Source organism: Suricata suricatta, chromosome 17, assembly GCF_006229205.1.
Source record: "Suricata suricatta isolate VVHF042 chromosome 17, meerkat_22Aug2017_6uvM2_HiC, whole genome shotgun sequence".
NCBI classification, from domain to species: Eukaryota; Metazoa; Chordata; class Mammalia; order Carnivora; family Herpestidae; genus Suricata; species Suricata suricatta.
This window is the reverse complement of record NC_043716.1, coordinates 1572168-1585132: the sequence shown is the minus strand read 5'-3', so window position 1 is coordinate 1585132 and position 12965 is coordinate 1572168. Positions and strand designations below refer to the sequence as shown.

Here is a 12965-nt window from a genome sequence, read left to right as displayed (position 1 = left end):
GGGCCCCCTACCAGGCCTGGGAGGAGGTGAGCCCCCAGCCCCCGAGGGAGCCATCTTGGAAGCAGTACCTCAAGCCCCAGTGAAGCCTCAGACCACAGCCCCAGCCACCATCCTGACGGTGACCTCAGGAGAGGGCTTGTGCTAGAACCACCCGAGACTCTCAGAAACTGTGAGAATAAATGTGTGTTGCCCCAAGTTACGGAGTTTTGGGATAATGGTATTACAGCACGAAATAACCAACATGGTCCACATACTTAATATCTGAATCCTCAAATCATAAGCTCCAGTGGATCAAAAAATCATCTGTGATGAGCTTACCCCCTACAAATCAGTCCTCACTCAGACATTCCTCCCTTATTAGTACCTGCTGCCATTCTTCCCCTCCCATCGGCCGCCTGGTAAAACTCCAGCTGTTGTAAAAGATTTCACCAAGTCCATGGAAATCTACTAGACAATGGACCAATCAGCAAAGCCGCCGCTACGCGAAGGGCCGCCCATCCGGGACAACCCAGGCAGGGGCACCCCATCAGTACATGGTCCACTGGCTGCAGTGGAAGGAACGGGCATGGGCACCCAGCAGAGCTCTGGCACACAGGTCCTATGTGCCTTCCTCTGTCCCCTCCTCTGTCCCCACGGGACAACAGGCAGTGCCCTCAAATTCAGGCCAGAGGGGACCCTAGATGCTGACCTTGCTCCTCTCTGTGACCCCTCCCAGCCCTCACACATTTGTCTGCGCCCATGGCCATCGCCTAGGCACAGGAGATGTTCCGAATCCCTTTACGTCAGGCTTTTGAAACTCAAAATCCCAAAACGGAGGCCCCAATCAGGAGGCCCGGCTGAAACTGTGGAAGGAAGTGCCAGGATCATCAAAGCACACAGGGTCCGGCACAGGGTCCCACGCGGGGCTCGGACTCCAGAACCGTGAGATCGTGGCCCGAGCCCACGGCGGACGCTCGACCACCTGGGTCACCCAGGCGCCCTGGTGTGTGTTTAACTTCATAAGAAACTTCCAGACAGTTTTCCTTGGTGGAGGGGCGCCTCCGCCCTCCCATCAGTGTGGAAAGGAGCAGGCGCAGCCCGGGGGAGAACGGACAGAGGCCGTCTGTTCCCGAGGCCGCGGCAGAGCCAGGGAGGCGGGGCAGCTGGGGAGCCTTCGGGTCAGAGATGCAGGCGGCTGGGCGGGACAGGTGTAGGCAGACTGGCCAGAAACGGCATCCGACGTCCTCGGGGCGGTTACTTACCTTTCTCCAGTTGGTGCTAAATCGGAATCGGGCAAAGATTCGGAGCGCTGGGGGCGCCTGGGAGGCTGGGCATTCGACTCTCGATTCTCGCTCAGGCCTTGATCTCATGGTCATGGCTTGACGCCCCACGTTGAGCCTCACGCTCCAGATTCTTTTTGTGTCGAGCAACGTCGACTGTTTCCTCGACACTCTGAACACGTGTTGTGAGTCTCTAGTCCCGGGCGAAGCCTCTGAAGGCGGACACTCGTTCATTCGCTTGTTTGATTCGGCGGAGACCGACCTGGCGACGCTCAGACATCAAGATCGGCCTCGCCTTCTGTGAGCTGTGGCTTCAATGTGAAGTGAATTTTCTTTTCTCCTCTTTTTCAATTGATTTTGAGAGACAGAGACAGCACCAGAGGAGAAGGAGCCGAGAGGGAATCCCAAGCAGGCTCCGCCCTGTCAGCACAGAGCCCGACGGGGGCTCCATCTCATGACTGTGACATCGTGACCCAAGCCGAAACCAAGAGTCAGACGCTTAACCAACGGAGCCCCCCCGCCCCCGGAACCGCACTGTCCAGCCCGTGGCCCGTGCACAGCCCTGCGAGGAGCCCGGCAGGGCTGGGGGCACCCGCCTCGGGCCCTCAGGGATCTATTTTTACATCCTCGTGCCTGAAAGAAGGGGTCTGTCTCTGGGTGCTTGTCACCCGGGCTGGCAGGACGGGGATGCCCCCGGTGACACGAGGTGAGGGCCCGCCCCCCTCACTCGTCCACACGGCCTCCCTTTCCCAGTTCCTCTGGCCAGCAAGGTGTTTTCTCAGTGTCACGGGCCCACCCCTCGGCTGTGTGACTCCAGTCACCCTGGGCCGAAGCCAAGAGAGGACAAGAAACACTTTTGGGAAGGGTGCGCGACCTCCACTCCCGGGAGCCCCCCGAGCTCGGCCACGGTCTTGGCCGCTCCGCGCTGCCGGGCCGGCCCATCCCGAGGCCCCTCGCAGGGCAGAGTACAGATGAAAGCAAAATAAGCGGGGCGCCGGCCCGCGGGGCTCGGGGTCCGGCTCCCCTCCCGCCTGCGAGGCCGCCTTCACTTCGCAGACCCCTCGGGTCTCGGGGGCGTTTCGGAAGCGGCCGGACACGAGGCGCAAGCAGTGGGTAAGACAGGCCGCGTCGGGCGGCACGTGTGAGCGACACAGGGGTGCTGAAAACGTCGTGCCCACCCGCCGGAACCGCACAGAAAGGAACGCGGCCCGCACGATTCGCTCCGGGCAGCGTGCAGAGCCAGGCCAAGCCCTGGCGGCCAGGGCCCGAGGAGAGGGGATAAGTGGGGGGTAGCTGGGAAGAAACTCCCTCTTTGGGGGTTCTTTTATTTTTTCTTAAGTGTTTATTTAACTTTGGGAGAGACAGAGCGTGAGCAGGGGAGGGGCAGAGAGAGAGGGAGACACAGAATCGGAAGCAGCTCCAGGCTGAGCTGTCAGCACAGAGCCCGACGCGGGGCTCGAACTCGTGAATCCAAGATCGTGACCTGACCTAAGTCAGACGATTAATCGACTGAGCCACCAGGGCACCTCAAAATTTCTCTGTTAAAACAAAAGGGCTCTTAAGAATCTTCAGGGCAGGAAGGCAAGATAGTGGAAGGGTTACCGCAAAGAGGTCTGCGTCATCACGTGCGGACTTTCTCTACCAGGTTGGGGGTAACTGCTGCGTACGACTCCCACACCACTTTCTGTCGGTCTGTTACGTGCAGGAGCTTGAACGGAAAGGGGCAGGCGCAGCGGAAGCAGAAAACAGGAGCCCCGCACAGGCAGCAGTCGGGCTAAGAAGACCGCTCACCTCCACACACGGCTTCCCATTCACGGAAAAGGAGCAACGGCCTAGAAGACGACACAGAGACCGGGGGCGGGGCCAAGGGCCACGGCGAGCTCCCGGCCAGCGGGACCGAGCCCTGATCAAGCAGCCGCACCTGAGAGACCATCCCCACCTGGAAGAAACCTTGGACTTTAAGCTGATGCCAGGGGCGCCTGGGCGGCTCAGTGGGTTAAACATCCAGCTTCGGCTCAGGTCATGATCTCACGGTTCGTGGGTTCAAGCCCCGCGTGGGGCTCCGTGCTGACAGCTCAGAGCCTGGAGCCTGCTTCAGATTCTGTATTTCCCTCTCTCTGACCCTTCCTGCTAACGCTGTCTCTGTCTCTCAAAAATAAATAAAAAACGTTAAAAAAAGTTTTTAAGCTGATGCCAGAAGGGGGGGGGCGTGGCCTGCGGCGGCAGGCGGTGGACCTTGGCAGGCTCCCGCCCTTCTGCAGCACTGACGCTCCTCCTGACGCAGAGAGGAGCCCAGGCCCTGGTGCAGCTGACGGGACCTCTGCGAGGGCCTCGACCAGAGCAATGTCGTGGGCGGGATGCCCCGTCCCTGGCAAGACGAGGCAGGGGGCCATGGGCTTTCCGGGTACCTTGCTGCGTGGCCGGACGCCCCCCGCCCCCCGTCCGCGCTCCGGCCGACAGCCCCAACCTGGGGCGCCCGCCAGCACACCACGTGCCGAGGACCCTGGCCTTCCCTGTGAAGCCCACGCGTTTCGTACAGGAGTCGGGTCTAGGAAATGGTTGGGTAGCAAGGGAGATGCCTCCTGGAAAATGCTTGAATCATTTGGAATTATAAACGGGCAGCGGGTAGATCCGGCAGATCTGTAAGGATCAGTGATTTTTACGTTCACAGAAGTTGGCTAAGACAGTAAACGCCACAAGGAAAGAACGCAGCAAGCGCGGGACTTCTTTGCATGTTGGTTCTGGCTTCCGAGTCAGGTCTTAAGATGAAATAGCTAAAAACAGAGAATGTAAGCAATTAATTTCTTTTGACTCACTGTGCCGGGTAAGAGCTGCATGTGTACATTATATGTTGGTGCCCTTAGCCAAAAAAACCTCGTCATGGTGACCGAGCATTGACGGCACTGCCTTCGGGGCGCAGGTGAACTATTTGGGAAGTTGCGGAACAAGACACAAGTCGAAAGACTGTGAAACAGGGGCGCCTGGGGGGCTCAGTCGTTTGAGCGTCCGACTTCAGCTCAGGCCATGATTTCACAGCTCGTGGGTTCGAGCCCTGCGTCGGGCCCTGTGCTGACAGCTCGGGGCCTGGAGCCTGCTTCACATTCTGTGTCTCCTCCTCTCTCTGCCTGCTCACTCTCTCTCAAAAATGAATAAACGTCAAAAAATTAAAAAAAAAAAAGACTGTGGAACATTTGGCCTCCTGGGCCACACATGTGGCTTCTGTGTCTCCTGTCTATGATGTTCTCGTGGCTTTGCTAAAGCAAAAAGGCATATACCTTTAAGTTTTGAATCACCTTGGGTCAGTCAGTGGCGCCAGCTTTCCCTTCCATGATTCCTGTTCCCGGCTCCTTGCCTGCTGTGGGGGCAAACACAGTCCTCTGTCTAAAATTAACTTCTTGGATAATAAGCATCTTGCCCAGACATCACTGCTCAAGGGCCTTGAAGAAAAGAAAATTCTTTAAGAGACAGACTCCCTCATTCCTGTTTTTTTACTTCTGTTCTGTTCTGTTCTCACGGCTGTTCTCTCTTCTGTGATAAAAAATGATCCTTCCCAGAACATGTTTTTACTTTTTCAAGGACCATAAACTAGGTAATCATGAACAAAAAAAAGTAATAATAATGTAATCCCCTATGGCATATGAGACACTGGCTATCTTAGTAAAACATGGCTTTACCGCCATTCACGTTGTCTGTCTTCTCTCTTATAGATACGGCGCCCACACCAACCCCCTACTCGGGACCTTTCGACTGCAGTGCGTGGGCTGGTCCCCCGCAATTATCTACATAAAATCGGTCATAGTCAGGGCATAACCCAAACTACCAGGATCAAGAATGACCCGTGACACCAACTCACATGCCAGATGCCCTCGGGGTAAAGTTATTGGGATGCTGGGCATTGGAAATGCCAATAGAACCTTCTAGGCGACAATGTCTTAAGAAAAAGCTGCTGCGAGGCTTGGACTGGGGATCTGGAAGTGGAGATCCAGGTTCTTTTGCAAACTCACAACCCCCGAAAAAGTTGGCACCCAGAAGGGTTTTTGTGGGTGGTTTTATCTCAGGGAAATTCCAAGTGATGACGGCATCATTTGAAAAATGATACTTCATCTTGCAAACAGCTTACAAGGAATTACACGTTTTCCCTTGGGCGAGTTCACTTTGGACTCGATACAGGGCGTGGATTTAACAGGGAAGGAGAGTGGCTGGCGTCACCCCAACCCGCCACGTCACCGCAGAAGCACGGCTGTGCGGTGTCGGGCCCCCGGTGGCCTCAGCCACGAGAACCTAAGATGAAAAATTCTGAAAAGCAAAATGCTTGTAAACATTCTAATTGAAGACAGATTATGTTCACAGAAAGAGGAGCCTGGAGAACAAGGTCAGGTCACACATTCACCGGGATTTGTGACAGATGTCATCATTTGAAGAGTCTGTGAGGACAGAGATGGCACCTGTGTGCCCAAGAGCATTTTTTAAAAATGCTCATTTTTGAGAGGCACACAAAGAGACAGACAGAGTGTGAGCGGGGAGGGTCAGAGAGAGAGGGAGACACAATACGAAGCAGGCTCCGGGCTCTGAGCTGTCAGCACAGAGCCCAACATGGGGCTCGAACCCAGAAACTGTGAGATCACGACCTGAGCCCCCTGTGGCCGCCCACAGCCTGAGTCTTGTATGCTCTCCCGTGGGAATGGTCTGGGACCCGGGAAACAAGTGGTCAGAAGCCCCGGGGTGAAGTTTTCCAGGGGCACCTGGGGGCTCAGTCGGTTAAGCGTCACGATCTCAGGTCATGATCTTGAGGTCTGTGGGTTCGAGCCCCACGTCAGGCTCTGTGCTGACGGCTCGGAGCCTGGAGCTGCTTCGGATTCTGCGTCTCCCTCTCTCTCTGACCCTCCCCGCTTGCTCTCCGTCTCTCTCTCAAAAATAAATAAATAAACTTTAAAAATATTTTATCATCAGTATGAGGGCCCTACTTCTCAGTCCAAGAGACGCTGCAATTGCTTCAGATAAAGAGCAAACGGTCAAACCTTCACCTCCTCCCTCCTCACGTCCTCCCGGAACGACAGTGCAGGGGTCTCTTCAAACATAAACCCACGGGAATAAAAGCAGCAGGAGAGGTGACAACCGAAGATGAAAGGTGTCAACACGTTTCACCGCCTGGGAGGGAGCCGTCAGGTGACGCCTGCGCAGCAAGGTGGGAAAGAGGAAAACCCCAGATGGAGGGAGGGAGGCGGGGCCGGGCTATAAAGCCCCAAGAAGCCGCCAGTTCCGGCCCCGTGGAAGCGCAGGTGCAGAGAAGGGCTGGACGCCGGGAAACTCGCCCCAGGCCCTTCAGGGTGGCGGTCTGTTCCCCCGTCCAGGCCACGAGTCCGGCACGAACGTCTGCTCCCGGGGACACCAGGCGCAGCCGAGGACGGCGCCGGCCGGGCATCTGCCAGCCCCGCCCCGAGCTTCCAGAACACCAGCCCCGGGGCTGCGAGAGGCCTCCTGCCCGAGGGCACTGAGCGCGGCCGAGGGATGGGACCCACGCGGCCCAGGACGAAATGAGCAGGTCCGCACCCGGCCCCCTCCAGCAGGGGGTCCCCCCACTGTCCGCGGTTTCCCCGGGAACACGACAAAGGCAGGCTGGGTGCCGGAGGGAGGTGCCCAGCGGGGCACAGACGCCAACCAGGAGGGGACCTTGGAGAAGAGAGGCAAGACGGTGGGAGTGCTCGCCCTTGCCGGGGCTTGAATACAACCACCTTTGCGCACCAAAGACTTTTCAAGAATTATTTCTCAGCGGTTGGTTCCGAACCCCCGCCGTTCCCCCAAAACCCCATCATTTGGCGCCCGACTCGGGGCCAGGAGTCTTCATCTGGACTCTGAACTTCAGTGCAGACTTAGTGAGTTCCTCCTCTTTTCTTCCTCCATTCTCATTGCAGGGGATTCGGGAAGCGGGGCCCTATTGGAAGAGGTTCCTGTCGAGGCCCGGCCGCCCCGCGGGGAGGAGGCAGCCTGCGCTTCGGCGGGAAGCTGGCGGCGTGGCCGGGATGGTAAGAAGCCCCCGAAATCTGACGCCCTGTCCTCATTCCAGTCCTTGTACGAAGTCGTCCGTCCTGGGCGTGGGACAGCCCCCTAAGTCCCCGGACGGCTGCCGCTCAAGACTCCCTCGTGCGAGGTCTCCTCCTCACCAGGCGCCCGTGATCCCGCCCCATCTCTGGTCCAGCCGCTTCGGGCCAAGGGACCCCCCCCCCGCCGGGGAGCCGCCGAAACCTGCACCTCGCCGAGCTAAACCCAAGCGGGGGACCTTTTCCTAGGAAGTCGGCAGTGAGGACTCCATGTGCCAGAACGTCGTTTAGATCATGATGGGTTCCTAGCCCTCCTGTTCTCCATCACTGTCCTAAACTCCCACGAGAGACAGAGAGAGAGGGGGAGGGAGAGGGAGAGACAGAGGAGGGGGGGAGAAGGGGAGAGAGGGAGAGAGGGACAGAGGGAGAGGGAGAGAGAGAGGCAAGATGGAAGTGGATAAAGTTCTTTAAAAAATTATCAAAAGCCAAACAGAGCTAAGAGAAGATAGTACAGCCATGACACAAGAACAGAAACCTTTTTTATTATCTATCTATATCTCCATGTACCTATTTATGTGAGAGAGCGCACGTGCATGCGCAGGGGAGGGGCAGAGAGGGAATCCAGGCAGGCCAGCAGAGAGCCCGACGAGGGGCTCAATCCCATGAACCATGAGATCATGACCTGAGTCAAAAGCAAGAGTCGGATGCTCAACTGACTGAGCCGCCCAGGCGCCCCAGGAACCAACTCTTTTAAAGGGCCAGTCAGAGACTAGAGAGGAGCCCTTGGAAATAAAAATGTGATCGCACAAACTACAATTTCAAAAGAAGGGCTCGGAGTGAGGAACTTTCCCAGAGACAAAGTCGAGGAAGATTCCTGGAGGAGAGAGAAGGGGGGAAGGTGGGGAGACTCACAGATAAGGGAACTTTCTAGAACTGAGAGCATCTGTCCCTTCCAGGCGGCTACACCCCACCCAATGCCCACGAAGGGCCAGGGGACGCCGCTGGGGGGGCCCGGAGTGCCGCAGGCAGAGCGCAGACCCTTACAGCTTCCGGAGAAAACCTGTTTCCGAGTAGGTCACACAGTGAGTCAGAACGACATCAGAACTTCGGAGCGGCAGCCCTGGAAAGTGGGTGAACCAGGAAGACACCTGCAAGACCTTGAGGGGAAAGTAATTCCCGGCCCCGCAGGTGGCCAAGCGGTCAGTCAAACGAGATGACTTCCAGGCAGGCAGGAAGGAAAAACATTTTGGGGCGCCCTCGGGGGCTCAGTCGGTTGAGCTTCCAGCTTCGGCTCAGGTCATGATCTTGGGGTTCATGAGTTCGAGCCCTGCGTCAGGCTCTGTGCTGACAGCTCAGAGCCTGGAGCCTACTATGGGGTCTGTGTCTCCCTCTCTCTCTGCCCCTGCCTCCCTCCCTCCCTCTCTCTCTCTCTCAAAAATAAATAAAAAACATTAACATAAACAAATAAATAAAATGAAAATTATGTGTAACTGAAGCACCTTGTTTGCTACGAACAAACCACGTGTGAAGGTCAGAATGCCCTGCTTCCGGGCTCCCTCAGGTCACCTGGGGTCAGCGCGGCTCGTCCGCCCTCCACTACCCACGATGCCCGTCCCCCGAGGTGCTGGCGCCGCGGGCCCTGTCCCACAGCCCTCTGGCGGCCTCGCATCCCCGCCGCCCCCACCCCTCCCTGAGATGTCCTTGGAGGAAGAGGATGAGGCCACACCTCCGGCGTCTCCCACACCCGGGGCAGGGGGGGGGCGGGGGGCGCACGGCCACATCCGTGTTGCAGGAGCAGCAGTGAACGGATGGCTCACTGGATGGACAGGCAGACGCTAGGCGGAGTAGCCTCCTGGCTGGTTGACAGGGACTCAAATGGGCAGGGTATAAATGGACTTAGATTCTTGGTGCCTGAGACCCAAAAATGTGGCTGAAGCTCTGTCAGGGCAGCTCACGCCCAAGGCCGGGGCCGGGGAGGTGAGGCCACAAGGGCAAAGGGAGACCCAGGGCACTCACAGGGGACTGAAAAAGCCACCTGTGCCTTGAACTCGGACCCCCGGACCGCCACTTACCGGGCACAGGGACCCTCTGGGCCGAGCATTGAGCCAGGGAGCACGGCACCCACCGAGGACCCTCACCCACAGCCCCGTGCGGGGGCGCCAAGGGTGGGCAGCCACTTCGGGACGTCCACGGGCAGGTAGGCCACAAAGGGCCTAGTGTACCAGGGACTCAGGCTGGAGACCAAGCTGGCCCCGGAAGACAAGGGCCGGGCAGGGGACAAGGGACAGCGTGGTCCCAAGGCCACTGGGGCAGCCCCAGGCCACCCTTCCATTGTTGCACTCAGCCTTGGAAGACGGAGGGGCCTGGAGCCAAGCCTGCGGGAGGTCACTGCGGTGACCCCTTCAGACAGCGTGACGTCAGCCAACAGGCCATACCTGCCAGCCCAGTTCCTAAGTCCCACCCTCAGTGCACATCCACAGGCAGATGGTGACTGTAGGGACAGGTGGGTGGCCGCAGGGACAGCCGGGTGATCGCAGAAACAGCCGAGTGGCCGCAGGGACAGGTAGATGGCTGCAGGAACAGTTGGGTAACCATAGGGGCAGCTGGGTGGCCACAGGGGCAGGTGGGGGACCACAGTGGCAGGTGGGTGGCTGCAGGGACAGCTGGGTGACCGAAGTCCCTGGGTGGAGAGGAGCTGGTGCAAAGAGGGGTCCACGCCACCCTACCTGGCCCCCTCCACTCCCCGTGCAGAACCTTGTCACCCCCTCTCCCGGGGTGAGCAGGCCCCCGCCTTCTGGGACTGCCCTCCCTGAGCCCACTGGTGGCAGACAAATCCCGCAACATCGCTCCTGCTCAAAGCTCTGGTCTCATTTTCGGGACGTCACCCCTTCCGTGGTCCTTCCTCTCTCCGTGAAGGGCTCCTCTTGCCCCTAAAATGTTGGTGTTATGGGGGTTCCACTGCCCTCGCTGTTCCACCCCTGGGAGCCCCGTCCCCTCACCCCCATCTCTCTGCAGCCCCCAGTGCTCTGATCTCCTGACCCCACGCCCCCGCCGCTTGCACGTAAAGGTGCTCCAATTATCGCCGGGTCAGGGATTCCTTGAGAGAAAGACTTTGAACAATGTATCGTTTCCCCAGCGCCCGCTACCCAGCTTAACCCCATAAGCATTTAATAAACCCACCCCCACCTCTGGTGGCCACAAGCCCAGGACTCGGGACATTCTCGACAGTTCCCGGCTCTCCGCTCGCCCGAAGCCCCAGCCCCAGAGAGCCGGAAGCAGCGAGGACACTCAGGCCGGGCGGCCGGCTGCTCCCAGGCGAGGCCGGGCCGCAAGGGTCCCCGAAAAGGAAGCCTTCGTGCCACCGGGTCAAATGCGCTCGGGGACTCCGGGCAGCCCGCCTCCGGGTTCCCGCCGACGGCTGCTGGCAAAGCCACACTGGAGCCCCCCACCCCCCACTGACCACTGCACGTTTCCGGGACGTTCTCTCAGGCTCTGTCCCCTCCGCAGGCTGCCACGTCCGATGGAAAACACGACTAGTCACCACTTGTCTCCGCGAGGCGAGACTTGAAGGGCTCCCTGCCACCTGCACAGCCCCGCCCGGAGGAGAAAGGCTCCCGAGGGCCCCGGCCACTCGTCCCCGCCACACGGAGCAAAGGCAAGCACGGGCTGACCCCGTGGGATGCTCCCGGGCCAACACGTGGCAGGCTTCCAAGTGAGTCAGTGTCCCGTGGAAATGTCACACGCTGCTCTATATCCAAGTCGCCCACAGGGGTTTGGAGCAAGGTCAAGGGCACACCCCAATCTTCTCCGTAACCCTGACCTACTCCCCTGGGGGCAGGATTATGCACGGCTGGGACACCTCGACCGCTCTCCTAACACTGGCCCTTCTCCACCGTGGCTGTCGGGAGAACAGGCTGTTTGGTGCCCTCCCCGTCCCACTGCCGCCAACCCCAGAGGGGCGGGCCCGCCGGGCCCTGTTCTCAGCTGCAAACCCCTTCTGGCTCCTACCCATGACCTGTTTGTTCCAAGGTCAAGCCAGAACGTGCTCGTAACCTACTCTCCTGACCAGGTACTGGAACATACCGCGAAGCCCCGATAAGTGAGTGTCCACGGGCGGATGACTGGAATAAACGAGGGGCACGAAACAGACCCAAATACAGGGAGAAATCCAGGAGAGCCCAAAGGTGGCGCTTCAAGGCGGCAGAAGATGGGCTGTTCAATTAAAGACGTTTGGATGAAACAATAAGGTCAGATCCGCATCTCAAGCCTTTATTGGGATAAATTCCAAATGGATTAAAGACTTACATATAAACACTAAAACTGTCAAAGGATCTGTAGTGTGAAATTGCAGCAGCATAAAAATACTAGAAAAAAACAGTAAGTCTTAGAAAGGTGATAGTGTTTTAATTAAAAATTTTTAATGCTTTATTTTTGAGAAAGAGAGAGAAAGCACAAGCAGGGAAGGGCCAAGAAAGAGGGAGACAGAGTCCCAAGCAGGCTCCAGACTGAGCTGTCAGCACAGAGCCGGACGCGGGGCTCGAACTCATCATGAACCATGAGATCATGACCTGAGCCGAGTTTGGCACTTAACCAAGGGAGTCACCCAGGTGCCCCAAGGTGATGCCTTTTTAAAAGTAGGACTCAAAGGGGCTCCTGGGTGGCTCAGTCAGTTGAGCGACCGACTTCGGCTCAGGTCGTGATCTCGTGGTTCATGAGTTTGAGCCCCACAGAAGGCTTGGGATTCTCTCTCTGCCCCTCCCTGTCTCTCTCTCTCCCCCCAAAATAAGCAAACATTCTTAGGTAAATAAATAAATAATAAAAATAGGACTCAAGACCCACAGCTAAAAGACTTAGTAACTTACTAAAACACACTAAAAGATAAACGCACTTATGAAAACGTCAGGCTGGTCAGAACCCACCGGGCGCAGACGAGAGACAGACTAACGCTTGGCCACGAAGGGCAAGCTTTCCGAACACGTACAGAGCGGGCGACCACAAGCAGGTAGAAGTAGGGCCTGGCAGGCAGGCACACGCCCATCCTGCAGAACAGGAAACTCAGAGACCCTGACCGCCCAAGAGGCTCAACCCGTCTCCGGAGGGAACAGTCCATCAGAGCTCCAGGCTGAGCCAATTTGCATCTAACTGGCGTAGGCACAGAGCACAGGTGGTTCAGTCTGGGCCCAAACTGGGACCACATCCCAGAAGGCTCTGCGATTCTCTTACCAGCACCTGGACCTACGGATAAATAACGGCATGCAGGGGCACCTGGGGGCTCAGTCGGTTGAGGGGCCGACTTCAGCTCAGGTCATGATGTCACGGTAAGCCGGTTCGAACTCTGTGCTGACAGCTCGGAGTCTGGAGCTGCTTCAGATTCTGTGTCTCCCTGTCTCTCTGTCCCTCCCCTGCTCGTGCTCTCTCTAAAATGAGTAAATGTTTAAAGAGAAAACTAGCAATTGCATGCACAAGGACGCGGGCACGTCACATGCTTGCTCTGTGGCAGCAGAAGCCTACCCGCCCGGCAGGGGCCGGGTAATGACAGGACGGACGCGCAGCCCGGGGCAGCTGGAAGAGAGGACGAGGAGGCTCGGCACGAGGAGACCGGACCCTCTGCGCACTCGTCGTCGGCTCCACCTTCAAAGGCGAGCTAGAAAGTCTACCGCTGTGCACT

The 12965-nt window shown here is 57.9% G+C and overlaps 1 protein-coding gene across 6 annotated transcripts in view; it reads left to right on the top strand.

Annotated features, from left to right (window-relative positions):
• The window catches only part of LOC115282459 (basic proline-rich protein-like), a 154371-nt gene extending 145783 nt beyond the window's left edge, over positions 1 to 8588 (top strand). For 3 of the 6 annotated variants that reach the window (XM_029928520.1, XM_029928521.1, XM_029928522.1), the window contains 3 exons: positions 6210 to 6444; positions 6611 to 6801; positions 7172 to 7682. In XM_029928520.1, the coding sequence (XP_029784380.1) occupies positions 6381 to 6444; positions 6611 to 6801; positions 7172 to 7546 (630 nt within the window). In that variant the 5' untranslated portion in view covers positions 6210 to 6380 and the 3' untranslated portion in view covers positions 7547 to 7682. Of the gene's footprint in view, positions 1 to 2964; positions 3290 to 5024; positions 5131 to 6209; positions 6445 to 6610; positions 6802 to 7171; positions 7683 to 8253 lie in introns of those variants that run through there. The other 3 variants (XM_029928524.1, XM_029928523.1, XR_003904637.1) reach the window with 3 other exon arrangements.
• The last annotated feature ends 4377 nt before the right edge of the window (positions 8589 to 12965 follow it).